At 38.7% G+C, this 25,595-nt stretch overlaps 7 protein-coding genes, 2 long non-coding RNA genes and 2 other non-coding genes across 13 annotated transcripts; 3 read left to right on the forward strand and 8 right to left on the reverse strand.

The window, feature by feature from the left end:
• Positions 1-459: 459 nt before the first annotated feature.
• LOC140787675 (uncharacterized) lies at positions 460-3,009 on the reverse strand. Its single transcript, XM_073136734.1, has 2 exons — positions 2,246-3,009; positions 460-740 (listed from the first exon to the last, which is right to left on the reverse strand). The coding sequence occupies exon 1, from the start codon at positions 2,833-2,835 to the stop codon at positions 2,257-2,259; it is 579 nt and encodes a 192-aa protein (XP_072992835.1). The 5' UTR covers positions 2,836-3,009; the 3' UTR covers positions 460-740; positions 2,246-2,256.
• Positions 3,010-3,149: 140 nt separating this feature from the next.
• LOC140787674 (homeobox-leucine zipper protein HOX21-like) lies at positions 3,150-4,286 on the reverse strand. The gene is made up of 3 exons (XM_073136732.1): positions 4,148-4,286; positions 3,689-4,038; positions 3,150-3,599 (listed from the first exon to the last, which is right to left on the reverse strand). The coding sequence occupies exons 2-3, from the start codon at positions 4,016-4,018 to the stop codon at positions 3,276-3,278; spliced, it is 654 nt and encodes a 217-aa protein (XP_072992833.1). The 5' UTR covers positions 4,019-4,038; positions 4,148-4,286; the 3' UTR covers positions 3,150-3,275.
• A 406-nt stretch (positions 4,287-4,692) lies between these two features.
• Positions 4,693-5,789, reverse strand: LOC140787676 (transcription factor ILI7-like). Its single transcript, XM_073136735.1, has 2 exons — positions 5,411-5,789; positions 4,693-5,307 (listed from the first exon to the last, which is right to left on the reverse strand). The coding sequence occupies exons 1-2, from the start codon at positions 5,537-5,539 to the stop codon at positions 5,152-5,154; spliced, it is 285 nt and encodes a 94-aa protein (XP_072992836.1). The 5' UTR covers positions 5,540-5,789; the 3' UTR covers positions 4,693-5,151.
• A 3,403-nt stretch (positions 5,790-9,192) lies between these two features.
• On the reverse strand, positions 9,193-11,507 carry LOC140785564 (uncharacterized). The gene is made up of 2 exons (XR_012108483.1): positions 11,384-11,507; positions 9,193-10,598 (listed from the first exon to the last, which is right to left on the reverse strand). It is a non-coding gene; the product is annotated as an uncharacterized lncRNA (long non-coding RNA).
• LOC140787847 (small nucleolar RNA Z162) lies at positions 10,673-10,764 on the reverse strand. The gene has a single exon (XR_012108919.1). It is a non-coding gene; the product is annotated as a small nucleolar RNA Z162 (small nucleolar RNA).
• Positions 10,919-11,013, reverse strand: LOC140787846 (small nucleolar RNA Z161/Z228). Its single transcript, XR_012108918.1, has one exon. It is a non-coding gene; the product is annotated as a small nucleolar RNA Z161/Z228 (small nucleolar RNA).
• A 151-nt stretch (positions 11,508-11,658) lies between the features above and the next one.
• LOC140786586 (protein GAMETE CELL DEFECTIVE 1, mitochondrial) lies at positions 11,659-13,859 on the forward strand. Its single transcript, XM_073135120.1, has 3 exons — positions 11,659-12,218; positions 13,041-13,230; positions 13,430-13,859. Exons 1-3 carry the CDS (start codon positions 11,695-11,697, stop codon positions 13,634-13,636), a joined length of 921 nt encoding a protein of 306 aa, XP_072991221.1. The 5' UTR covers positions 11,659-11,694; the 3' UTR covers positions 13,637-13,859.
• A 447-nt stretch (positions 13,860-14,306) lies between these two features.
• LOC140786585 (pentatricopeptide repeat-containing protein At1g26900, mitochondrial) lies at positions 14,307-16,194 on the forward strand. Its single transcript, XM_073135119.1, has one exon. It carries the CDS (start codon positions 14,399-14,401, stop codon positions 16,061-16,063), a length of 1,665 nt encoding a protein of 554 aa, XP_072991220.1. The 5' UTR covers positions 14,307-14,398; the 3' UTR covers positions 16,064-16,194.
• Positions 16,195-16,446: 252 nt separating this feature from the next.
• Positions 16,447-20,826, reverse strand: LOC140786587 (transcription factor BHLH062-like). Its single transcript, XM_073135121.1, has 5 exons — positions 20,647-20,826; positions 20,312-20,421; positions 19,251-19,369; positions 18,092-18,219; positions 16,447-17,132 (listed from the first exon to the last, which is right to left on the reverse strand). The coding sequence occupies exons 2-5, from the start codon at positions 20,377-20,379 to the stop codon at positions 16,743-16,745; spliced, it is 705 nt and encodes a 234-aa protein (XP_072991222.1). The 5' UTR covers positions 20,380-20,421; positions 20,647-20,826; the 3' UTR covers positions 16,447-16,742.
• Positions 20,827-21,945: 1,119 nt separating this feature from the next.
• On the reverse strand, positions 21,946-22,944 carry LOC140787134 (sphinganine C4-monooxygenase 1-like). Of its 3 annotated transcripts, none has more exons than XM_073135913.1 (2): positions 22,714-22,944; positions 21,946-22,627 (listed from the first exon to the last, which is right to left on the reverse strand). In XM_073135913.1, the coding sequence occupies exons 1-2, from the start codon at positions 22,939-22,941 to the stop codon at positions 22,055-22,057; spliced, it is 801 nt and encodes a 266-aa protein (XP_072992014.1). In that variant the 5' UTR covers positions 22,942-22,944; the 3' UTR covers positions 21,946-22,054. The 3 variants fall into 3 exon arrangements, with proteins under 3 accessions (XP_072992014.1, XP_072992012.1, XP_072992013.1); XM_073135911.1 differs by having other exon boundaries at positions 21,946-22,630; positions 22,714-22,941; XM_073135912.1 differs by having other exon boundaries at positions 21,946-22,601; positions 22,682-22,938.
• A 1,577-nt stretch (positions 22,945-24,521) lies between these two features.
• LOC140787157 (uncharacterized) lies at positions 24,522-25,593 on the forward strand. The gene is made up of 2 exons (XR_012108763.1): positions 24,522-24,924; positions 25,033-25,593. It is a non-coding gene; the product is annotated as an uncharacterized lncRNA (long non-coding RNA).
• Positions 25,594-25,595: the final 2 nt, after the last annotated feature.

Below are 25,595 nucleotides of genomic sequence, written 5' to 3' on the forward strand. Positions count from 1 at the left end.
GAAGACAGCGAGAGAACAAGAAGGTGGTCACCGCCGGTAAGTTTAAGAGAACGCACCATCCTTAGGCCGACCTTTTAATTAGAGGTAAAAAAACTCATTAAATTTAGCCAATGCATTCGTCTACTTATATTTATTTAATGCCTTAATGTTATTATTGCATTCTTATTTATTACGCCGTCTCATTTAATCATTTTCATAAAAAATGGATGCCCTGTAATTTATGGCCCTTGATTGTTCTCTAGATTTGCTAATGGATTTATGTGCAAAGAGGGTAATTAGACATTAAGGTCTCACATTAAAGAACAAATTGCAGCTAACTCATCCATCATATGCTCTACAGAGATGTGGATTAACTTTGATGCATGTAACTCCTACATTTATAAGAGATTTTGTACTTGAGATTTGAGTCACCTATTCCCCACCTCTTAATCTTAGCTTCTTATTGCAGACAACCTGAAGTACAAAAGCAAAAGGAAATGCCTCTATGATTTGAAAGGTTGATCTTAAATAAATACACAGTCCCCTCATCAGATTCTTGATACAGAGAAACTGAGAGCATCAAAACAGGAATTCAGGATTTTCCCCTGAAAAACTGAAAAATTAAGGAACAATCTTTTATTAGAGAATCAAAAGAACTGTATAGTAAGAGTCATCATTTTCCACCGAGAGGAGAAAGGATTCGGCGATATTTCTTGTGTTGGCTATTGTAGTTGTAAATTTCCCTTGGCATTCAAGTTTACCTGCAATGGAACACAAGAAAGAGCCACTGAGCAAGAAAATATCGCTATTATTCAGGAAACACAGAGACCAACAAGCTTACAGTATTTGAACAGTCTTTTTTTCCTACTGATAGTGGAAAAATACCGCGCCTTACTATCTTTGTAGAAAGAGATAAATGTTAGGGAAGATCTATAGAACAAGAATGGTAACAACCATGACTCTGGTGATTAGAGGAGATCAAAATAACAAGAATCACCAGGAAGTTCTACATATAGTTGCAATGAAAACATTAGTTTCTCCTCCATGAGTGCTGCTAAAACTAATAAGACCAATACGAAGATCATGCAGCAGTCTAGGTGACTTATATATGGTCTCCATAATAGCAGAATACTAATCAATAAGTGGTCTTTTGACAGAAAGACGGAAAAAAGAGAGCTATACTCGGAGGGCCCCAAGGCAGTGCTTTTTACCTTCTTCAACAACATATTTTCAACATGCTCGTCTGAATAGGCAGGATCTGACATGATCGAATAGGACAGAGCATATTATTTCTGCATAATGGACAAGTGAGGAGCTAAACATGGCTGGTCAAGAGTAGTCAAATTTCAATGTTTTGGAATATGAGACATTCAGAGAAGTCAGTCAACCTTCTCTATTTCCAATTGTGTTGATTATATCTTTTACTGCATTGAGAATCTTGAGATCAAACCAGATTCAGATGGTAGTAGATAATGAGAAGTCATTTGGCAGAAATAACACAGTTGGAATTTTCCAGAAGAAATTATCAGAACAAGGTAGTTGCATTGGAGATGGATATAGAATGAAAACCATGCTTACTAGCTCCAAATGACGTTAATGATACTTCCAGATATTTTATGGATACAACTGCAGTCATATTACATCAACATGCCCCAGAAGCAGCACTCACTTGTTTGGGCATCTCTAATGCATTGAGGGAACAATCAATGGTTCTAATGTGATGCTACTGTATTTTGCATTGTCCTAGCATTTATACCAATATCACTCCTATAATGTGTCTGCAAAATCTGATAACATAGCATTCCACCGTTGTGACTTTAGCATTCACTTTAGATGTTCTTTATCAGTTCTAACAGTTTATCATGAATGAAATCTGGACTTTTTAAAAACAACAATAACAATCAGAAAAAATCTAGCGCAAAACAAGTCTTAAGAAAATAAGTTATCTACCTATCAATACTGTATGAATTTATACTTGCACCATTAGCTTATTGTAAAGGTACTCGATCAATGCTGCATTAGCATAGGTATCAGCTCTGAAAATTTTGTGGTGGTATAGAACCAGTTTACTACCCATGCCAGATAGACCAACTCAGACAACATAAGCTTCACTGTGCGTTTAACCATTAACAAACAAACAGATGCACAATAAAAAGAAGATCTTTTCCAGCAAAAAGAAAAGAACATAAATGATCCATCCATCATCGAATGTAGCTACAAGCAAAGCAATCTATTATCAAAAAATTTCAAGAAATCAACCACATACCTCCCAAAAAATCAGAACCCTCTCGGCCCCTCGATTCTCCTCTCCTCCACCCCCTTTGCCCCATCGGCCATAAACAGGCAGTAATCCGCGATCTCCCGGAACTTGGGCACGCTTCTGAGATCCACCTTGGTCCCATCCTTCAGCGTGATCACTATATCCCCCCACTCCCCGATGAACCTCGGCACGACTTGCACGTCCTTGACCGACGCGTAAGGGAAGTCGCTCCGGTCCTGCCCGGTGAACCCAGAGACGACGGTGACCCGCCGGTTCGTGAAGCGGTATCGGAGGAAGAAGGCGCGGGAGACGGCGGCGAGGGTGAGCGGGAGCCAGAGGAGGGTGAAGCCGAGGAGGAGGTTAGCGACGAGGTCGCCGTAGTGGGCGCCGCCGTCGAAGAACACGCGCTCCTCGGAGGAGGAAGAAGAAGGAGGGGTTAGTGTTTGGGGTCGAGGAGAGGAGGAGGCGAAGAGCTTTGGGGAGGGGTTAGGGGCTTTAGAGAAAGGTGGGATCTTGAAGGCGGATTTGATCGGGAAGGGAGAGGAGAGAGGAGGAGGAAGAGGAGGGAGGAGGAAGGAGGTGGCGGCGGTGGACATGGTGGTCTCTTTTTGGCGGGGGCTTATCCGATGGAAGTTGAATGGATAAGTGAAAGAAATTTTATTAGAGTTTGTGGGTGTGGATTTGCTATGCTAGTGTTTGCACCAAAAGAATTTGGAAGGTACAGTTTCTTACACGTGTTCGATCCTTTGATAGGAACAATGGGGATGAAGGGATCTTTTCGCTGTACACCCTATATTATTCGTTTATTTTATTTACACGCCGTTTTCTATTTGACCATTAATTTCTTAATTAAATCATAGAAGATTGAGGATGGACTAAGGTTTTTTTTTTTCACATAATGTATATCATATTGTGACATAGAAGACCTCATTCTATTGAGTTCAAGGCAATTACACCTTACTACAAGATGTATTCTAGATATAATAACTAATAGTAATATCATCTTATGCTTATGATTTGTATGAATTAATTAAAACTATGGAGATCCGATCAACCATGGGCATACTGATGGTTGCTCTTCCATGCTACATAACAAACGGCTGAAGCTTAAGATTCCCTCTGAGCTGCCATGGATCTCTGATCTCGAGGAGCTTTGAAGGAGATGTTCTACGTCCGACGACCAAGTCGAAGGGCCGAAATTTATGCAGCGGTGAGGATCCGCCGAGCTCCGGTCGGACGCCGGTGTTGTCGAGTTATTCAAGTTGATCTCTGAACTGTTCTCACTTCTGTTGCTGAAAGAAGCTCCAGTGCTGTCTTTGTTGAGGTTGATCAGTTCTTGCTGCCCTTTGAGTGCCAAAATCTACACGATGAAATGTATTAACAATTAAACATGGAGTACATAATTTATAATGTACAAGTGGTAAGAATGAATTCAAATTAAGTATATACCTCAGCTTGGAGTTTCTTGTTCTGGGATTTGAAGGAACCGTTCTCTGACTTGATTTCTTCAAACTTTCTCTTGAGCACATCGTAGTCTTTCTCCAATTGCTTGGTCTTCCACTTTGCCCTCCTGTTCTGGAACCAAATGGCCACCTGCCTCGGCTGCAGCCCAAGTGCTGTGGCCAGTTGCAATTTCCTCTCAGGCTCCAGTTTCTTCTCCACCTCAAAGTTCTTCTCCAAAGCCCTCACCTGCTCCTTGCTAAGCCGCCTCTTCTTCTCCCCTGCCCGCGAGAAGTCATCGGAGAATTCCTCGCAGGTCTTAATCCCTGAGAAGGACATGGATCTCTTCACTGCAGCACCTGAAGATGGTAGGTCTGAAGTCTTGCAGATCAATCCTGCCACTTATCTCCATATCATAGGAAATGAAGAGAAAACATAGTATATGTAGTGAGTAAAAGTTTGTGCTACCTCTCTTTGTTTCACTTCTATTTCCTCTCTTTACTTCATGCTACAGACTTGGACGAGACCAATCATATCAAACAGAAGAGCAAAAGTAAAAAGGAAATAGCTACGAGATTCCCTTCATAGTAAAAAGATAGATGGGGATTTACTTCACAGCTACAGTGAACTAAGCCCAACCGTTTGTTTTCTAACATCCAGGAAATATAACGTGTGTGCAATTTAAGGGTTATAATATGAGCTTAGTGAAGCTATAGTAGTAGTGTAGGGGGTGGTGCTATTTCCCATCAATACAAAAAGGATGGTACATCTCTCTTTTTCACCAGTAGAAGAACAATAATAATTAAGAGCCAACAATGTTAAATTTTTCGACTCGATCTTGGAAGCTAATAAACAAAGAATGGCATATATGAAGATGATCAGAAAGACCTCGATCTTTGAGATTTCTTTTGCTATTCTTTTTTTTTTTTTGGGTATCAAACGACATAACAATTCCAAGAAGAGAATGCTTCAAAAGATTTAGCTTTCCTCCAATTTTGTCTAACTGGAGAGCATCTAAAAAGTTTTGTTACTTAGAGCCCAAGCTTCCTTCCTGTAGCTATATATATTCTCACATGCTATATATTTACACACACACACAACTCATGGATACTATTAGGAGGATATAGATATAAAACCATAGAGATGGCCTTCCTTTTGTCCCTATATCTCTCTTTTATTGGAGATATAGATTCTCCATTGCTTGTCGTGCAACCGTTGGGCGAGGTCACTGGTGGTTGGTTGGTTGTCGGGAAGGATTCGAGAAAAGGTTAAAGTCGGCAGAAGTTAACAAACACAGTGCCGATTTCTGATATGACGGGCATCACATCAAGCCTGGAGTAGGAGTTTCCTGAAGCCGATTACTTGGCAGTCTTTGATTGGAAGTAATTTAATTAAATCAGAACAAAATTAATAGTCATTGATTAATTACTTCTCATTAAGCTATATTATAAAAACTTGAAGCCATATTCATGTCACATTAGCAAGCTTCGAATTATCGCAGCTTCTTCGCTACTTACGCCGCCGGCCGCCGCCAGCAATTCTCCGAGCCTCGCAGTCAAGTCGTCGATATCTCGATGCAAGCTCTTAATGTAGTTGCAGGTCTCCTGCAACACCGTAGCAGAAGAAACCTGGAGAAGATTATTATTATTATTATTTCATTTTAGTTAACACACTAAGATAATAAAATTTTAATTAGAGAAAAGGAAACTTATACAGCAACTCATCACTCACTCTCTCGTTGCTTCTAACGCGAGATTCTGGGAGAAGTTGTTGTAGTTTGGATAAAAGATCAGCGATCTGTTCCTGGGTGATCCTCGAAGAACTCGACGGCAAACTCGTGTGAGATCTCCTGCTTGGCATTTTAATGGCGATATGATCAATGTCGTAGTGGGAGTTATGTTGGTGGAGAGTTTCAGGGATAAGTGACAGTGAGGTGAGGAGATGGAAGAAGATATCTAGACAATGGGATGATATATATATATACACACACACACACACACACACACACACACACACACATAATGGAGGTAATTAAATAAGATTGAGATGTGTGCATGAGAGAGATTAGTATATAGGCAAGTGTTACATTTAAAAAAGTAAGAGGATTGAGAGAGAGAGAGAGAGCTAGAGATCATGCAAGTGGTGGCGAATTGATTTTTGGCAGGAGAAATCATGCAGGACATGTTACGCTGCATTAAAAGAAAATGGAATTACAAAGTATCTCCCTTTAAATATTTGATCATAAAATATGGATACAATATTCATATTCATTCAAACAGTAACATTATTTCTACTCATAGGGATATTATGATAATATACACTTTTTTCGTTATATTTAGATAGACAAGTTAACAATTTAAATCAAGTAAGTCTTAGTTTCAATTATTAATATATATAATTATCTTTTTATTTTTTTAGGTAGAAAATAACATATTGGAGCCCAAGTTGCAATTATAGGCATGGGAACCTCATGTGGCAGTCGAATATTATATATACATGTCAGATTTTTTTTTTTTTTCCAGTGAACAATTTAAATGGAAATATTTCGAAAGAAGTAGGAAGCTTTATTTGGGCTAATATAAGTCCGAAGCCCATAACTCTAATTAAGTTGAGTGGTTATTAGTTATTACCACCCTAATTAACTCCAAATTAAGTTGGTTATACTAATTAGAAAGAAAAGCTTAGCGAGAGAGTACTCCGCGGAGAGACAACACCACGTGTCGATAGTTCTACGAGGGAGCAGCCCATGCAGACATCTCACGTCTGATGGAGACCATCCACGATTGCAGTCCCCCATAATGGGCCCCCATTAATGGCCCACTAATCCCTCTTTTAGCCCTATGTTTATAATTACTGGATAATTACTACTCTTACAATATATGGTAAAAATCTAATTTGTTAATGAATATGTTAACTGTAATAAAAATTCGATGTACATAATTTGATTGAATTCAGGAATAAATACTCTTTATAAATGATTATAATAGATTTTTACCACAAGTTCCAAAGACGGTATTACTTAGAAATTTAGGGTAAAGTAATTTAGGTGTCATTACCTCAATTATGAGATAATTATAACCAATCATGAGATAATTAGACAGGCAAAGGTACTCTTTTGTCTCCCTTGCTCACATGGGCATCTCGTGACCAATCTAGAAGAGGCCTACACCTCTCTCTCTCTCTCTCTCTCTCTCTCTCTTCTATGGAAATGGAATCTCTTTTCCATTATTAAGAACACATGAGGGTACGGCAAAAAAAACTCTCAAATGGCTGCTTGCTTGTAGCAAAATCCCTTTTGCAATTAAACCCCTTTCTAATGCAAATTGCATTTAAAAAGTAGGCGAGAATATAATACATGAGAAGATAGTAAATATTAATCGGACTATACTATATCATAACTCTAGTAAGATAGAAAGATTAACCTTAATATAAGGTACATATTCTCCGGGATGGGATGGCGGAAAAGGCTAATCTCCTTAGATTGCAATGGAAGCTTTGTGAAAGAGACCAACCTTACAAACTAGGAGACAATCATAAGGACAGGAGAGGAGCCCTAAACCACAGAGAGTTATAGAAGTAGACATGGAGTATCTTTTGGGTACACCAATAACAAAAAGGTTAAAAGAAATGGCCACTAGAGTATGTTGAGGCCCAAAACATGAGAGTTGGCATGCATGCAATTTGCCATGTTGATTTGGGTACATACATACATACATACAAACATACATATGCCTCCATGAGCCCATGGGCCATGTGAAGAACTTGGGGCCACTCCAAAGCAAGATGAGGAGGAGCATGAGAGTTCTCTTCATATATATGTCTTCTAACTAACTTGCTACTCTTGTTATATTGCTATAGTTAGGTTTAATACCAATAGCTTTCAGTCTCTCTCATCTCATCTTTTTTTTTTTTTGAAAAAAAAGAAAGAAATTTCTTTCATACCTCCATATCTTTGCATTACTCCTACTTAGCTCCCAAGATGTCTAGCCAGAGAAGGATCACAGAGGAGGAGATCAGTGAGCTCATCTCCAAGCTCCACTCCCTCCTCCCCGAGTCTCGCCGGAGAAGTACAAATAGGGTATGTATGCATGTGTGTGTAGGATGATGCATCAAAGGATAAATTCTTATAGCTACTAGTCTTTTTGGTTGATGTGTATAACTAGGCATCGTCGTCGAAGCTGCTGAAGGAGACATGCAGCTATATCAAGAGCCTGCACCGAGAAGTAGACGATCTCAGCAGTCGGCTTTCGCATCTGATGGCCACGATGGAGGACGACAGCCCTCAGGCGGAGATTATTAGGAACATTCTGAGGTTCTGAAGAAGAAGAAGAAGAAGAAGAAGAAGTTTGTAGTAGTTGCTTGTACGTTTGTTGTTTCTCTTTGGCCATGAATGATGGTTAATAGCTTTGCTAGGCTATATGAGTACTTGAAAGTGTTTGATGCCTTTTGGGGGTATCCTCGTACGTTTCTCTAGCCTGGCTTGAGTTGTTCTTTTTCCCATGACAACCAACCAATTATGGAGGGTCTCTTTATGCAATTAAGCTCTTATTCTTCTCCTAATTATCTTCTTGGAATTATATACCTGCTGCTGCTGCTGCACTGGAATCCGAAAGTAATCATTAAGCAACAAAGTACTAAGTCTGTCAAAAGAGTGACCCAAGTAACAAGAAAGAGCTACTTTCTTTGTATTATTGTAACTTCCACCGCTTTAAAGAAGAGATAGAACCATCTCTGGCTTCCTACTCGGCAAATAATTAAACGTCAAATTACTTCTATGTACTTGATACTAACTCTTTCTCTCCTCTTTCTTAGAGATCAAATTACAACCATTTTTTAGAGCCTTAACGAGCTATTATTATCTACGGACTTTGTTTTTTTTTTTTTTGGGTTGAAGAATAAACAAGTGGCAGTCTAAACTGCCACTAAAAAAGTTCGGTGTGAATCAGAGTAAGAGCATTGCAAAAAATTGGTTAGGTCTTGTGTTGGACCACAGACAAGTAACTAATTTTACATACTGGAAGAGGTTGTCAATTTGATGAGTGAGTACCAACTAGGACATGTAGATCACCACCATTGGATTGCCAGATCAAATGGCTGGAAAGCATGAAGGACAACAACTAACCATGCATGGTAGCAACCAGGGAACAACAGCATTAAAGCAAACCACATGCAGCTAGTGATCTAATTCATCAATCCAAAGAGATATAAGCACACAAATTTTTAAGAATAATTTCGCTTAGATCTTCCACTCTAATTATTTTTTACCACATAAACTTCTGAACCATTTTTTTTTGTTTTTGTTTAGGAGATACATATATCTAAGTGGAATTATTCTCAGATTTTTAACCCCATTTCAGTGGATCATGTAAATTTCCTAAAGAGAACAAATATAAACATTCAAAATACTAGAGAGGAAATTAACTTGAGCAAAGGATCCAGCAGAGAAAAAAAGAAGTTATTACAATGATTCATAATATACACTAAAGAATGAACAAATCTACAAACAATATGTATAAAAAGGCAGTGATAGATGAAATTTCTCAATAAATACCTGTATTTTATTACAATGATAACAATTCTCCTGAAGTCCAATAAACCCACTTGATAACATCCTAGCACCAATAATATATATATATATATGTACATATTATAGATCAAATAACTGCAGACAGCAAAATATGGATCTGCAAAAGCTATAGATAACTTGGCCTGTATGTTACTACTTCGGAACTCCCTCTGAAACCATGCCTTTGAGCAGCTTCCACGAAGAAAGCATGTTTGAGTTCTGGATAAGACTGGCAAACATCACAAAAGCTTGTACATTTGGAGAGTCAACATAATTGATATGGCAGAAAAAAGAAGCTATGCATGAATTTGCCTTACATAAAAGAAAAGGATTTGAAGAAAAAATTCTCCTGGACCTGGAGAATTATCAAAATTAATCTTCAGTTTAATATGCATGGAGTGTTCTCTCAGAATAACACTAGACAGAGTGCATAAATGTTAGAAATGATCAGCAGTATGCTATCTGCCACTCAACACAGCGATATACTCAGTAGGATGAGGTTATAAAACATAATCCACATAACAATGTTGCAGTACAACAATATATTTTTGATGAAAAAGAGGTAACTGTCTGACCATAAATTAGCTACATATGTCATTTTTATTTCAACATTGTAGCTGCTAAATGAATGTCAAGAAGTTAAAGATTCATCAAAAATTAATCTTCGGTTTAATATGCATGGAGTGTCCTCTCAGAATAACACTAGACAGAGTACATAAATGTCAGAAATGATCAGCAGTATGTTATCTGCCACTCGACGCAAAGATACTCAGTAGAATAAGGTTATAAAACATAATCCACATAACAATGTGCAGTACAACAATATATTTTGGATGAAAAAGAGGTAACTGTCTGACCATATATTAGCTGCATATGTCATTTTTATTTCAACATTGTAGCTGCTAAATGAACGTCAAGAAGTTAAAGATTCATCAAGTTCTTTCAAAAGGCATGTTTGTAAATTAAGAAAAAGCTATTACAATCATATAAATCCCCAGCAACAATATTACATGATCAAAGTTTTACACGAATGTGACAAATAAACATGGTTGGGTAGTTCTCCCAAAACTCAAGACGTCGTACCCTTTGCAAATGCATAATCTAGCAAAAGATGATATCAGTGAGGGCTAGTTTTTGGTTTTGTTAACAAGTACATTCCGCAACTAAACATGCAACAGAGTAAATATCTCATATTCACTCCTAAACAACCAGACTAAAATACATATCAAATCAAATTTGAATCAAAATCGCAGCTAATAATAGATGGCATACCAGATATTCTGAACAACTTTCAGACTCGACCATCAAAGAACTTTAGTAACCATTCTCCATTACCAACAAGGGGCAACAAAGCTACCAATCCACAAAAAGAACGAATCAAATACAAAAAAAAATTACAATACAAGAAAGAGATATGTCCGTATGATCAGGCACTCAGAATGAAAAGGACTAGATGTGCATTCACTGGTCTGCTGACCTCTGTGATTCATCGGAAAATTTGACTCCTCATTGTGCCAAAAGAATTACAAAGAAAATTTCTCATTAAATATATGACATAAACTAGTACTAACAGTTTAACCATCAGAAAGCATTAAGTAGCAAAATACTAACCAAAATGAAATTTAAGACATCTTATATTCTTATACTTCGGAGTAAAAGAATAGGATATAAAGGTCCATCAGAGAAAGAAGAATCATCAGTGTAGACACGTTATAAGTGCCTCAGATGACCGTCGTGAGTTTTACTTCTGATTCTCATCATATGGGCCATTGTAAAAAGGGAACTTTAGATTATAAAGAGGACCCTGATGTTGTTTAAGCATTACCAGTTTTTCTTATTCACAAACAAAGGTTTCAAATAATCCTTCAGTAAGAAGGATATTTTGAACCATATTAGACATAAAGTTCTCATTTTGACAGCCAAAATGGACAGACGAAGCTTGGAACAGCAAAGCAAATCCCTTTCTTATCCATCACCCTGTAAGCAAATACATCTTAAAGGAACAAATTTTCGAGCATCATCACAAGATTAACAACTATACCGCACCAAATGCGGCTCTGCCGGATAAAAATCCGGCATTATTAAAGCAAGGCCAAGATTGAGATAGAGTTTCGCAAAAAAGGTGGAAATTTTGGTACCGACGAGAAGAGAGGTAGGAGAAGAGTAGGATTGGGAGTGCGTTAGAAGCTTAACGCGAGCCAACCCATCGAATCCGGCCTCCAGCACGCCGCTCTCGCGAGTCGGCGTCCGAGGGAGAAGGAGATGGAGGAGATGGAGGAGGAGAAGACTTTATAGAATGTGAGAAAACCCTAAACCTCCAGTAGCGGGTAGGCGGGTTAACAGGTTAGCGGGTTGAGATATTAATCACCAACCCATTTACTTGTCCACTGCGTCGGGATGTATACTTATCACAATCTCTTTCTTAGAGACATTTCTTCGAACAAGAAATATGCACTCTTTCAAACGCCTCCTATCCACCCCTTATTCCTCTCTCCCGTCGAATAACATCATACTATTTCGAGAATTACCACTACTATTCCGAAACCCTTTATCCACTCGACCTCCCTCCTCTTCTACCACCGGTGACCACGAGTGGAATGACGCATGGGAAACAGCATGGCTTCCCGATGACGTTGCCGCCAAGGACCGTGCACCGTGGGAGTCCGACGTCATTTTCCCATCCGCTGCTGAACCCGGCGGCGGCACCAACTTTGCCGCCGATATCGACGCCGACACGAAGGCCTTCGTCGCTGAGATGGACGAGCGGTGGAACGAGAGACGAGACGCGAAGAAGATGCAGAAGCGGGAGGAGGTGGGGAAAGGGAAGAAGGTTGCTGATGATTACAGGATTAGGAAGCAGAGGATACACGGAGGGCTTTGGATGAAGGAGATCGAGAAGATGGAGGAGAGGAAGCTTGGGGGGCCAGGCGGCGGCGGTGATGATATCGATCGGCTGCTTGATTCGTGCTCGGAGTAAGTTCATCTTTTAGGCGAAAACCTTGCTTTTGACGTAATTTTTTGGCGACTTTTTTCTCGAATTGTTTGGATGCAGGAAAGTTTGAATTTTTATATGAGAAAATTAATGATTTCACTCATCTTTTGTCTAGTAATTACATCCTATAATTCTCTGATACTTGAGGGGTTCAAGTTTTGAAAAAATTAGAGATAAATTTTTTACTCTTTGTAGGAGCTTGAAAGAGCTTGTTATAATTATGCTGAATAACATGGCAAAGTGCAGTCTCTTCTCAGCTAGTTGTTTGCCACTTAGCTTTGTTTGTCTTATGACTCTTATTTCTTGTGTAGTTTAGCCTCTTAATGCGTGATAATCCATTCGAACAGTAATTAATAGAGAGACTATTTTGGTGTATAGATTGATTTCAGGGATTTTGTACATTGCATCAGTGATAATTGTTTGATGTTCACATCAAATACAAGCAGTTTATTTGATTTTGCATATCGTGCCGGTGTTGCAGAAGTTAGATACTAAGATAATTAAGCAAGTTATGTCTACATGGACATGTGAGAGGATCCACTAAATGTTATATGTACTTATGCTGATTATTTCCTTTGGAAAGTGGGTGATCTTTGAAACTTAGTATGATTTATTGAGACTATGAAAAAAGTATATGAAGTTTAAATGGTAAATGAGAAGAAATGTGCTCCATAGAACCTACTAGTAACTTGCAACAAAACTTCCAAGCTGCAGATTTTGTAGGCATCCTGGTATCTTATTCCTGCTAATTATCAAGTCTATATATTTACATGGCTGAACTTCAAATTGTCACTCAAATGCAGGATATTTGACACTGGCAACACTGAACTGAGTGATTCTAAGATTCCAAGCACCACTGAGTTTAAATCTAAGCCTGATGGGTGGGAGACAACTACCAAGGGTCAAGACGGTAACATATGGGAAATTTCTCAGAGGGAGGAGGATATCCTCCTCCAAGAGTTTGAACGGCGAATCGCCTTCAGTAAATACCAGGTGCGAAATATTTTAGTTTCACATGGAAGACAAATAATCTTCCATTCTTCTGACGAAATTATCCTTCCCATACTTGCTAGACAAGTGCCCCATCTTCTATCTGAAATTCCTATAGATTTGTTATGGATTTGCATCACTAAAACATCATTTCATGTCACCATGTGTTTATACCATATCAAAATCCAACTTTTGGTTGCAGATTGCTAGCTTCATCAAAACTCACATATTTAGTCGGAGGAGGCCTATAGATGGTTGGAAGTATATGATAGAGGAAATAGGTCCCAATGCCAGAAAAGGGAAGGGGAGTGTGCAAAGACTTCCAAGTCTTACAGATCCAGCTACCCAACCTTACAGGGAAGAGAAGCCAGCTATTGGACCCAACATAACCTCCTTCAGAGGAAGATAGTGGTGCCTCGCCTCACTGCTAATGGCAACTGCTGTTGCCCTAGCACTCTTTCTTGTCGGTTTTTCGGTCATTATCTCTATATTCTATAGGCAAGCGATGTTTCTCAAGGATGCTATCGTCAACTATAAAGTGGATATAGCATTGTATCAAATATCATCTTCACTGATATGTATTATAACTTGACAATTTGAATGAACACATGAAGTACCTATTTTTCACATAATTGTAGGTCAGAATCATTTATCATGTGGTACTTTGTATGTTTTCGCCTAGGCCATGAATGAAGTCTTGTGATTCTCTAGAATCCATATCATTCCTCTACTCTTTAAGTATTCAGCGGATAAATTTTGTCAGAATTCTTGGGGAGGAGGAGAGGGCTGTTCTGATTAGATGTTGTGTAGATCTTCTCTTGGTCTGGATTCTAATTCATAATCTGTATCCTCTCTTTTCTACTGAACTGTATACTGTTGGACTAATATGTAGACCTTCATAAATACTTTTCTTTTCTTTTGTTGATATACTAAGCCATATTGCAAATCCATCCAATTTGATGAAATAATTTTTTGGACTCTTTACTTTTTAGTAGCTTTCTTTGGAGCCTTAGACCCATTCATTCACAATTCACAAGGTACAGACTACAGAGGCCTCACAATTTTGCAGATAAGCCCTTGACAAGGCAAGGTCTAATCTGCAAAATTTCCAATTTGAATCATCTTATAAAGGAGCTCTGTTGTGAAACCCAGAGAGGTAAGCAAACCTCCCATGCCAACAATTCCAATTCTCCTCTCCAAACTCCTCAAATCCTGCACTAATTCCTCTCATCTTCACCAAATCCACGCCCAAATGATCAAATCCGGTCTCGACCACCTCCCGTTTCCGGCAAGCAAACTTCTCGCCGCCGCCGCCCTGCTCGACTTCCACTACGCCCGTTCCATCTTCTATGCCATCCAAAACCCAAATCTTTTCCAGTACAATACCATGTTAAGAGCTTTCTCCGTCTTCCACGGCGACCCAAGAGCTACGTTACAAGAAGCTATCGGCCTTTTTAACTCGCTCAGGGCCAAGGAGGAGGAGGTACACGTAGATCAGTTCTCGTTTATCTCCATTCTTAAGGTCTCTGCGCTTAATTTGGCCGTTCAAGTTAGTCGGCAGATTCATGGGTCGATTTTAAAATCTGGGTTTGAGGTGTACATCGATTTGAGGAACACTTTGATACATCTTTATTGCATCTGTGGTAGAATTTGTGATGGCCATAAGATGTTTGATGAAATGCCGCACTTAAGAGATGCTGTCTCCTGGGGTACATTAGTCAGTGGGTATCTTCGGGTGTCTGAGATGGATAAAGTGGTGAAATTATTTAAGGAGATGCGTTCTTGTGGTTTGGAGATCAATGCTGCTTCATTAGTGAGCGCTCTCTTAGCTTCTGGTGATGCGGAGTCCTTACATGGGTACTGCATCAAAGCAGGTTTTTGCTCAGATTTGAATGTGGCGACTGCCATTGTAACCATGTATATGAAGTCCAGATGCTTGGTTGATGCGAGGAAACTCTTTGGCGTAATGAGGAGGAGGGATTTGGTCTTGTATAATTCCATGGTAGATGGGTATGCAAAGGAGGGCTTAATCGAAGAATCGCTAGCTTTGGTTGAAGAGATGAGACTCGAAGGCGTGGAGCCTAATTCATCGACATTTGCAGGATTGCTTTCAGCCTGTGCTTCTTCTGGAGCTCTTCTTATCGGTCGCCGAATCCATGGCTACATAAGAGAGAAGTCCTTAAAGCTAGATATATTTCTCGGGACTGCACTCCTCAATATGTATTCAAAGAATGGATGCCTTGATGAAGCCATTGAAGTATTCGATCAGATGCCGGAGAGAGATGTGAAGGCCTGGACAGCTATGATCATGGGATATGGAGTTCACGGACAGGCGGAAGCCGCTCTCCAACTCTTTTACGAGATGGAACAGGAGGGATTAATTCCAAATGAAGTCACTTTCCTTGCAGTTCTCAGTGCTTGCAGCCATGGAGGACTGGTAACGGAAGGGAAGGAGTGTTTCGATCGAATGGTTCGACAGTATGGTTTGCATCCAAAGGTTGAACACTATGGGTGCTTGATCGATCTTTTTGGAAGAGCAGGAATGTTGGAAGAAGCATATGAGCTTATGAAGAACATAGCAGTAGGAGGTGATGCCATGGCATGGCGAGCTCTGCTGGCAGCCTGCAGAGTCCATGGGAATGCCATTTTGGGAGAATTGGTGAGGTCTCATCTTATTGCATTGGGTGACGAGCATCCGACTGATTCTATCCTTTTGTCGAACACCTATGCGCTGGAAGGAAGGTGGGCTGATATCGCACAGATGAGGGAGTTGGAAGACGAGAAGGTGACAGGGAAGAAGGAAGCTGGGTGTAGCTCTATTGTCACAGCTTGTTAGAATTTTTATTTATTATTTATTTTTATTAAAACTTGTTAGAATTTTGAAGGAGGATATATATTCATGCACAATATTGTAAATAATGACCTGTATCATACGAAAGAATAAATAATATTCTTTTTGTTCCAGCAGAGCATTCTTATTTACCAATGAGAGGTAAAAGGCTGATCAATTTATTAATCACAAGAAAATTATAAGATTCAAAACCACCTCAAGGACTTTATTGCGGATGCCAAAAACTGTGCACTGATGTACTACTAGTGAACAAATTCAGTGTAATTGCCTCAATATTTGCACAAAAAGGCTCGCTCTCTCAAGTCCATAACAATGACCCAGGGTAAGCTTAGAGATAGTTAGATGGCTAAGACCTGCTACTCAAGCTCTTTTCTCGGTGCATCCCAATTTTATTAAACTTAAATGATGATGGCGAACAGGAACATCATAAACAAAGTGAAAAGTAAGCTTAGTGATTATCAAAATTAACAACTCAAAAGGGCAATTTCTATTCATATATGCCAACTTTTGCTGAGCAGTGTCAAACAGTCACCATCGTCGCGGTGTTTTGGTGCTTCTCTGAGACGCTCTCGCAGGTGTGACCTGACAACCAGCTAAGATACATAATATGCTCATTTACAACCTCTCAGAGTTAGAGGAACATCTGGTTTCAAGCTCTCTCTATCTAATCTTCTTCCCTGCTGCTACCTGTGATTCCGCTGCTACACTGTTCTTCTTGTCCAGTTCTTGGGAGGAGTTGACCTGGCCAAGAGTCTGATGATGTTGGGTATCTAGCATGTGGTCTTCTCACGGGAGCGGAAGGTTCGTCATCTGCTGTCGTCGCAGCCTCTGGAAAGAGCTGGAGCTCTCGTGGCGGGGCAGTGACAGGAGGCTGCTGCTGCTGTTGCAATGGAAGTACTGCGCTTGGATGATGCAAACTGAGAGTGCTTACATTGGGGTTGTGACTCCAAACAGGGTCATAGCCCATTCTCCCCCTAAGCTCATTTTGAAGTTCTGATATTTCAGCTTGGAGCACAGTATTCTCATGTCTCATATCATTCTTCTCTGCAGTGACCTATTCATGACACAGAAATAAGGGCATAGAAAAACTAAATTGTAAACTAGAAATACTAGGCCAATGGAATATATTTATTCGTTTTAAATGTAAGCAAATGGACTGCTCCAAAAGAAGAATACTAAAAAGACTGTTTAGCAGGAATTTTAACATTCCAGCCTAACAAAATAGGGGACAGAATCAGCGATCTGGTGTATAAAAGATGTACAATGGAATCACATATGTCAATTTGAACACTCTTGTTGAGTTGGAAAGAATTAGCTTTTAACTACAAATGATGTCACATGCTGGATCATAGATTATCATGTACATTCTATGCTTAGACTCAGGTTATAATAGACAATTTTGCGATGGAACATAACAACAGCTTACTGTTCATCATTCAGCCTACTAGTCCTAATGAATCTTCTTTATGTCGTGGTACTTCTTCATTGCACCCAGCCATGATAATCCCACTGACATAAGACAAAAGAATATATGAAGAACAAACATGAGCTCCATTTTTCCCCCTCTTACATGGTACGAAACATTCTGATGGCTTTTCCAGACTTGAATACATGTGTTGAGCTTATGGTGCAACCATGAAATTTCATGCATGCAACAAGTAACTCCTCTGATCTATCAATATAGAATGTGAAAATGCATCTTCTACATGAAGAAGTTGTAAAGAATGTGCAGACAACATGATTCAGCCATGTTTGAGTAAAGCAGTACGACATCTACCAAGAATGATATCAAGTTCATTAAAATTCCACTCTTAGCAGAATAAATATTTTCATATTGGTATAGAGAGTTAGCTACATCTATATTTCCTATAAAGTATAGGGCCTTTTTTGCTAACATTATAGTAGCCCAATTATTACAGTACTTGTCATCACAGTTTTCCTCAGAGAAGCTGTTTCGAGCATACTATGATTGTAATCAAGGATGCAAATATATCTAGATGTGAAGAAACTCACATAATGAGATTCAGTTAGCAAAGCAGCATTTTCCTTTCTGAGAGATTCTACTTGAGTAATAAGATCTCGTAGTATTCGAGTAGTATCAGCCAAAATGAATGCCTTCCCGCTATTCTGTCGATCTGGTTCTGCAAGTAGACAGTTTTTGCTCATCAAGACAAAATACACAACAGTTATGTTTTGAAGGACAAAAGCACAGAAAGCTCAAGTTAAGAATATAGTTATCACAACACTCTTGTGGGCATCACACTGGGGGTGGGGGCAGCATTCCTCTTGGAAATTGGAGCATCAAGTGCCATGTGCTGAGACTTGTTGATACACACACTAAATGACATACTACAGTATCTTGACATGAATTGGCACATGACTTATTAGAACTACACGGTTAAGCACGGCCAACACATGTTGGTGATGCCCACTAGCATGTCAATCTCCTTGCATAAAAAAAGGCCATTTTCAAGAAGATGTTTCTTGTTTTTCATTTTGGCATAAAAGGACATCTGCTTCTGCGAGCTTTCTGGTCAATGGACAACATGCATCCACACAGGTGATGCAAAATTCCTGCCATATATGCTATCTTCACATCCCCATAAGGATTTAAATTTTCTCCACAGACTCTGCACTGGCTAATTGAAGTAAATCAACCATTGACAGTTGAAAGTTTTCTAATTTTTTATCCAATTTCAAACTTTACTTGTATCGAGGACGGTGTTAGATTCATTGTCCAAAGGATCCATTTGTGCATAATCATAAAAATTAGATTGAAGAGTTTGATGTGTCCCAATGTTTGGGACCTACCCAACACCTGAATACGTGGAAAGTGATCTGTTAATAGGTTGGACAAGTGTCCAAATAAAAATAAAAAAGAGATCACCTAATGCGTTATCCAATTTCTTATGTGGAAAATGAAATGTTACAGAACGACAAACTCCTCAGAGTCAAAGTTTATATGTTGCAGGCTTGCCACTTTCAACATAAACAGGACAAATTTGTAAGTATGATACTAGAAGATAGCTTTCAGACACTTGCAACACAACTAAAGATGTTTTGCTAATCTAAACAATTGGCTTTAATTTACTAAGAGCAGGCCAATGGCCATACATGCACCAGAGTGACTGAAGTCTAAACTCTAAAGTAGTGATGAAAGCATTACACATACCCAACATATTGCCCAACTGAGTGAAGAGATCATTTAACTGATCACGCTTAAGTTTCTCTCTCTCAGCTTTATGAACTTTCTTTGGAACTTTCCCCTGGCACTTTTTGCTAGTGAGAGAACTGCACAAGGAAAAGATCAGGACCAAAATGACATGAACAACAGCAGCAGCAGCATGACAGGTAAGAAGAAGATGAGTAATACGAGAAGGTCCAGAAATTAAACAACCAGCAAAACAATGAAACAATGTAACATATCTACAAGTATATGAAAAGGCACGCTGGCTTGTACACAGACAGATCTGAAATCCTTCATAGATGAAGCTGTGCTAAGGAAAGTGAGACTCCATAGACATATCGGTTCAGATATATTCATGAACTAAGGTAGGAAAAAAAAATATATCCAAATTATCCCACCAAATAGTGCTCCTTGGAAGAAAGTAAAGTTTAATACTAAAAATTACGCCAGAAATTGTTATATGAAGCAACATAAACAAATTTGGACCAATTTTATTCACAGCCCTGACAGGAAAACAGTGCGCCAGGAAAAGATAATCCCAAATGTTGCCATAAACCAGAATGTAGCACAAGATCTTGATGCTAGGTCAGTCCTATATAGCTCGCAATGCTGAAGAAAGAACATATGACCCGGTTAAGACACACAAATATGGCAAGACTTATTTGTGCTTTTGCAACCAGCTATGCTACTACCACCAAGTTAATATGCAACATCCAATAGCATAAGTTCTCTATCACAATTTACGTGACTAATTATTCCTTCATTTATTAACACTTTACTAAATTGTCAGCGGATCTAGTGTTTCTAAATAATAAGAAGGATAATACCTATACATAACCGATTAAGAATGGTGATTAACAAGGGGAAAGGCTTTATCATGATTCAAGACCAAAAACAAAAAAAACAAAAAGTGAGTTGCTATTAATGCAGAATAAATTGCAAGTCATTAAAAAGCTAACAGGAATGACAAAGAAAGATCACAAACCCATCACTAGTAAGACAAAGACAACAAAATTAATGGGTAAAAGTTCCAAGCAATAACCAACCCGTCCAGTGGCTTCTCCGCGACAAGATTTCCCCCATTAGCCATCGAAGATGTCTGATCCGAGACCATGCTCAGAGTCTCCCCCCCCACACCCCCTCCCCTCCCCTCCCCCTGCATCAATCAAGCCCCTTTCTTTTAGATCCCATATTACAAAATTAACCGCAAATCCCAACCTATTCCGATAAAACTACATCAAATTCGAAACTTTCCGCGCGTTCAGAAACCCCAAATTTACAATCTCGTTGACTGCAGAAACCAAACAGACGCGCGAAAATTGAAAAAAAAAAAAAATTGCCATCGAATCATCACCGACGAACGGATCAAAGCGGGAGGTACCTTGGAGGAGATTCGTTCGGAAAACCACAACAAACAGCTAAAGAAGAATTAGGGTTTGAGTTGTTCTACTGCGGCTTCGTCTTCCTCGTCTTTGGTGGTCTCCTTTGTTTTGTTCTTTTATATTGTTTTGGAGAAGAGAAACTTAAAAAATAAAAAGAAATAAAAGAAAAAGATAATGGCGAGAAGTGAGAACTGAGGACGGTAGCTATTAGCGAAGGCACCACGCACCCGCGCGTGGCCACCACCCTCCTGCGTTCCTGCGCCCCTCCACCTGCCGCGTGCTGCCACGTGTACTCATACACGACTTCTTTTTTTTTAATCCTTTTTTTTAAATACATAATTCATAAAACTCTATATTTTTTTCATGATTAATGCTTTGTCTTAGATGATTTTGGAACCCAATATTCTTTCTAGAATGCTAAAAGTAATAAGATAGGTCTTAAAAGTAATAAGATAGTTGGAAATTTTCTAAGGATATTTTTATTAATTCAATCAATATATAAAGTATGACTAGGATTAATGATGGTAAAAATAACGATAGGGAAAAAAAATAGAAGTTCAGTTACAAATTCATCAGGGTTGTTTAGTTGGAAAACAATCAAAATATAAGTTGTTATCACTTATTGGACTAAAGCCGAGCTGAACTCGAGTCGAGCTAAATTGAGCCTAAGTTGAGCCCAAATTTAAATTAAACTTATTTTCAAGCCAAATTTGAGCTTAAATCTAAAACTATACTATTTTTAAGCTATATATATAATATTAATATAGAATTTTTTGAGTTAAATCTAAGCGAGCCAATTCTAACTAAAGCTTGGTTTAAAATACATTTCGAGCTCACAAATTTATTTTTGACACCCTTAGGGGAAAGTCCACTTATACTTGTTGGATCTAGATCCGATCTAAGCTCAACCCGTTAGAATCGGTGGGCGCCGCCTCAACTCTTCATATTTTACTCGCAATTAATTAATTAATTAATTAATTAATAATTCAGAGTTAGGAATTGGCCACGACAATAGGAAGAAAAGCACAGCTATTTAGCATTATAATAAAACTATTAGAGTATAGATCATGGAAGTAATAGCAAAAGGACAGCGAATTAGTTAGCATTAAATGACATCAACCTTGAGGGTGTAAAATAAAGACACGTCCACACCTACCCAAATTAACAACGTAACCTTCTAGAAGGAACCTTAATGATAGGAGAGTTTTGAGTTCCCATATTCTTGTTCTCATAAATATTCTGACTTATAATATATTCTTTTATTGATAGACTATCAAAACTATCTCTTTAGTTAGCTATATGATATATTCTCTTATCTAAGAAAATTAATCTATTATTTGGCTAACATAAACTTAAACATGTTTAACATAAAGATTATTCTAATACAAAAGATAACTCTCTCTCTCTCTATATATATATATGATCGTTTATTTGGCATGATGTTTGAATGGGTCGTGCTTCGAATCCTCCCTCCTGTCGCTTGTGGATGGAGTAGGGCATATACGTGCCGAGAATCCTATCCCACGTCACGAAGAAGGGCTGCGAGAAGTTAAACTTGCTCCCGTAGAACTGATGGTGGACGTCATGGTACGCACTGTTGTTCCCAAAGACGGCATGGAGAACGTTAATCGACGGCATCCAGAGTCCGCAGTGGTCGTCCACCGTCTTGATGGTGGCGAAGGAGAAGAAGAAGACGGCGGTGCGCGGCGTCATGCCGGAGACGAGGAAGGCGAGAGCGCCGCCGAACGTGTCGAGGAGGAGGCCCTCCAAGGGATGGTTGTAGAGAGCTCCGAATGCGTAGGGGACGACGAGCCGGTGGTGCTTCGAGTGCACGTACTTGTATAACATCTTGTTGGTGTGCATGTATCTGTGCATGAAGTATTGCTCCGTATCCAGAACCCCCATGGCAATCAAGAACTGGAAGCTCTTCACGACGAGGCTCGGCTGTGCCTTTCTCTTCCCACCGCAATCACTTAACACCTGCTTCTAATCACCGTTTAACTACTTACTTTCAAATTCTCAACTAATACGTACGTAGTACATCTAGTAGAGGAGAAGAAATATACCGTGAGTAAAATGAATGCGATCAAGAATTGAAACGCCTGTTGAAGAACAACTCCTTTCACCACAGTTGACTTGGAGACGGTGTTCTTGGAATCCTCCTCGGATTTCGTGTGCAATCGATACTTTTCTAAATAGTTGCCCAGTATCTCGTACATCCCCGAGTACACCCAGTAAACGATGATAGGAACGATGGCACCCAACAACTCATCCGAGATCATCGTCTTCATCATCGACGAGTTGGAGAATTATACTACGAATCTATCGTCTATATATAGAGGTCGATGAGAGGAGGGAGAGGGGGTCAAAAATGTTTGACCACTGTGTTGACTGTACGTCGTATAGTTCTCAACAAATTGGTTGAAGCTTAGATCATCAATCTCCAGGTTTGACTATGTCTGTTTTCAAACTTTGATGGCCAGAAGAGTAGCGCCAATATTAGTTTGACCACAAAATTGGCACCAACTAATGTAATTTGTGGGGATATAGATATTATTAAGCTGCTAATGATGAGACCCACTGGTTGAAAGAATTTTGCTTGGAAAAAAAGAGGTTTTTTTGTATATATAAAAATATAATTAAGTTCTTAATCATGATGATCTATCTAGTTTAGTTAGCTCCTTTAATCATCATGTGCTTAATTACTTAGAGGCTAAGTAGTTACAACATTGTAAACTTTATTGCAGCTGCTTGAGTTGGTATCACTTAATAAAGGAATCCAATCCATCTGCTTTGAGAAAATATTAGTAAAATGCCCCTAGCTTTCCAAAGAGGACTCCAGATCATGAAAATTCCCTATCTTCCCCTTTAGTGATATATCCTCTTCCTTTATTTTTATTTTTTACCAAAATGGAGATCTTGTGGGCTCCATTAATGTCATTAAATTCTTAATAAAATAGAATTATAATATAGGGCTAAATATATTTTACCCCCTGTATTTATGCATAAAATTATTTTACCTCGTATACTTTAATAAGTCTCAAATCAATATATATATTGATGACTAAAGTGAAACCCATAATTTTTTTTTTAAAATTAATGGAGCGAGCCCAAATGACTAGAATACCCCCATCATGTTTTTTAGGCAAAATAGATGAATTTTTTATCTAATTTTTTTAACACATATTTGTCTTGTTTCTAAATGCAATATAATTATTAAACTTCATAAAAATTCGAGTTTAATAAAATTTGCTATAAATTTAATACAATCTAAAAAATAAGAGAAAAAAATATGTTAGTATTTTTTAAAGAGAAAGAAATACTTATATACGAGGATAATAATATTTTTGTCTATAAAAAATTAAAAATCGAAAGAGTTCAGGTCTCCATTTAGTTTTTTAAAATTTTTTGGGCGCGCATTATTAATTTGGATGAAAAAAATTAATGGTCTCACTTTAATTTAATCGTAACTACAGAGACTGATTTAATTTTTTTTTTTAAATACATAGAGGTAAAATAAATTTAACCCTGTAATAGAAACAAATATATCACCTTCTATGTTTCAGGTGTTTGAATCCACTTTAGAAAGCATATATACAGTCACTGTTACTCTTTTGCTTTACTAGAAAAGAATTAATAGACCTTCATCTCATCCATTGGTACAAACTCTGAGTTGTGTTCTACCTTGGACCATGATCTTGGTCTGCATGGAAATTTGCGAAAAATAAAGAGAAGGGGGGGTTAATGAAATGTGGCCAAGGGAGGAGAGAAAGAGGAGGAAAAAAAACAAAAACAAACAAAAAAAAACAACAGGGAACTCGATGTGGGCTCTCTTTTAGAACTTTGAATGGGAGCTTTGGGTTTGGAAGATTCAAAGAAAAAGAGCAATTGGATGCAAGAATAGCAACACAAAAGCACAAAAGAGAGGCACAAAAAACCAAGTACTAGTGTCATTTGTTGCTTGGAGATGAGTGCTTTCAAAGGGAGTACTTCTTGAAGTAGGGGGAGGAGGAGGAGAGGATCCACAAAGAGTGGGTAATAAAGCAAGCATTTGGGTTTGCTGGGCCTATTCCCCACATTACTACTTTTATAAGTTTTGATGCCTATAAAGAGAAGGCTTCACAAGGACTGGTGCTGTTCCAACTTCTTCTTTATAACTGTCAGAACCTTCTAAAACAGCCTTAGATATGCATCAGTTACTGTCATATGCCATTGAAGTGAATCCAAGCTCTCTAAGGCTCTGAGCTTTTGTGCTTTTAGACCCAGAAACTGACCAGGTTGTTATATCTACAGAGTGATCAGGCTCTGAGGGTTATCTATCTTATCTATCTATCTATCTATCTATTTATCTATCTCCATTGCTGTCTTCTGGTGTTCCATTGTAGTGGCCAATCATGGCATTCAACTCCTACAGGCTCCTCCTAAATCTTCTAGTTGTGCTCTTTGTTGGCATTTTAGCTATGGATACTGTAATGGTCCATGGACTTAGAAGAGCAGAGCTTGTGTCCAGGATTGTAGCAGAGCATCATGGGCCAGCTCCAAAAGAGCAGCACTTGGACACCAAGATGACTTCTTCGCCGTCGGCATTCTCATCTCTCGATGCTGTCCGAACGAGCAAGCGAAGAGTGCGAAGAGGGTCTGATCCAATACACAACAGGAGCTGAAGCTGAAGCAGTAGCAGAAGCATCTAATTGCTTTCTAGAGAGGAAGCAAGCAAGCTTTTAACTTTTCAAATGTTCCTCTTATTATCTTTCATCTGGCTGTGCACACAAAGTTTTGCAAAGAGGAGATGCAAAGATTTCGATATGATCTTTGCTAAGATCGTAGAGTTTACATCAGCGAGTAGTACCTAATTTTATCTAAGAAGAAGGAAGAGGAATGTAAATGTTGGTTCTTGTCATTTTGCAATTATACTGTAATATAGTAATTATTCATCAGCCTTAGTACT

Source organism: Typha latifolia, chromosome 4 (assembly GCF_019914945.1).
Source record: "Typha latifolia isolate L0001 chromosome 4, TyphaL0001v2, whole genome shotgun sequence".
Lineage (NCBI taxonomy): Eukaryota > Viridiplantae > Streptophyta > Magnoliopsida > Poales > Typhaceae > Typha > Typha latifolia.

Bases quoted from the DNA above. Each gene is read 5' to 3' on its own strand.
- LOC140787674 (XM_073136732.1), bottom strand. From the start codon at position 4,018: ATGTCCTTCTCAGGGATTAAGACCTGCGAGGAATTCTCCGATGACTTC. The intron at 3,600-3,688 runs GTATATACTTAA...TTCATCGTGTAG, and splicing joins ACAAGAAACTCCAAGCTGAG to ATTTTGGCACTCAAAGGGCA.
- LOC140786586 (XM_073135120.1), top strand. From the start codon at position 11,695: ATGCACTCTTTCAAACGCCTCCTATCCACCCCTTATTCCTCTCTCCCG. The intron at 12,219-13,040 runs GTAAGTTCATCT...ACTCAAATGCAG, and splicing joins CTGCTTGATTCGTGCTCGGA to GATATTTGACACTGGCAACA. The intron at 13,231-13,429 runs GTGCGAAATATT...TTTTGGTTGCAG, and splicing joins TCGCCTTCAGTAAATACCAG to ATTGCTAGCTTCATCAAAAC.
- LOC140787675 (XM_073136734.1), bottom strand. From the start codon at position 2,835: ATGTCCACCGCCGCCACCTCCTTCCTCCTCCCTCCTCTTCCTCCTCCT.
- LOC140786587 (XM_073135121.1), bottom strand. From the start codon at position 20,379: ATGGTCTCGGATCAGACATCTTCGATGGCTAATGGGGGAAATCTTGTC. The intron at 19,370-20,311 runs GTTGGTTATTGC...TTCCTTGTGCAG, and splicing joins GCGGAGAAGCCACTGGACGG to TTCTCTCACTAGCAAAAAGT. The intron at 17,133-18,091 runs GTGAGTTTCTTC...TGTCATGAATAG, and splicing joins TGCTAACTGAATCTCATTAT to GTCACTGCAGAGAAGAATGA.
- LOC140787676 (XM_073136735.1), bottom strand. From the start codon at position 5,539: ATGCCAAGCAGGAGATCTCACACGAGTTTGCCGTCGAGTTCTTCGAGG. The intron at 5,308-5,410 runs GTGAGTGATGAG...AATCTTCTCCAG, and splicing joins GCGTTAGAAGCAACGAGAGA to GTTTCTTCTGCTACGGTGTT.
- LOC140787134 (XM_073135911.1), bottom strand. From the start codon at position 22,941: ATGATGAAGACGATGATCTCGGATGAGTTGTTGGGTGCCATCGTTCCT. The intron at 22,631-22,713 runs GTATATTTCTTC...GGTGATTAGAAG, and splicing joins TCGCATTCATTTTACTCACG to CAGGTGTTAAGTGATTGCGG.
- LOC140786585 (XM_073135119.1), top strand. From the start codon at position 14,399: ATGCCAACAATTCCAATTCTCCTCTCCAAACTCCTCAAATCCTGCACT.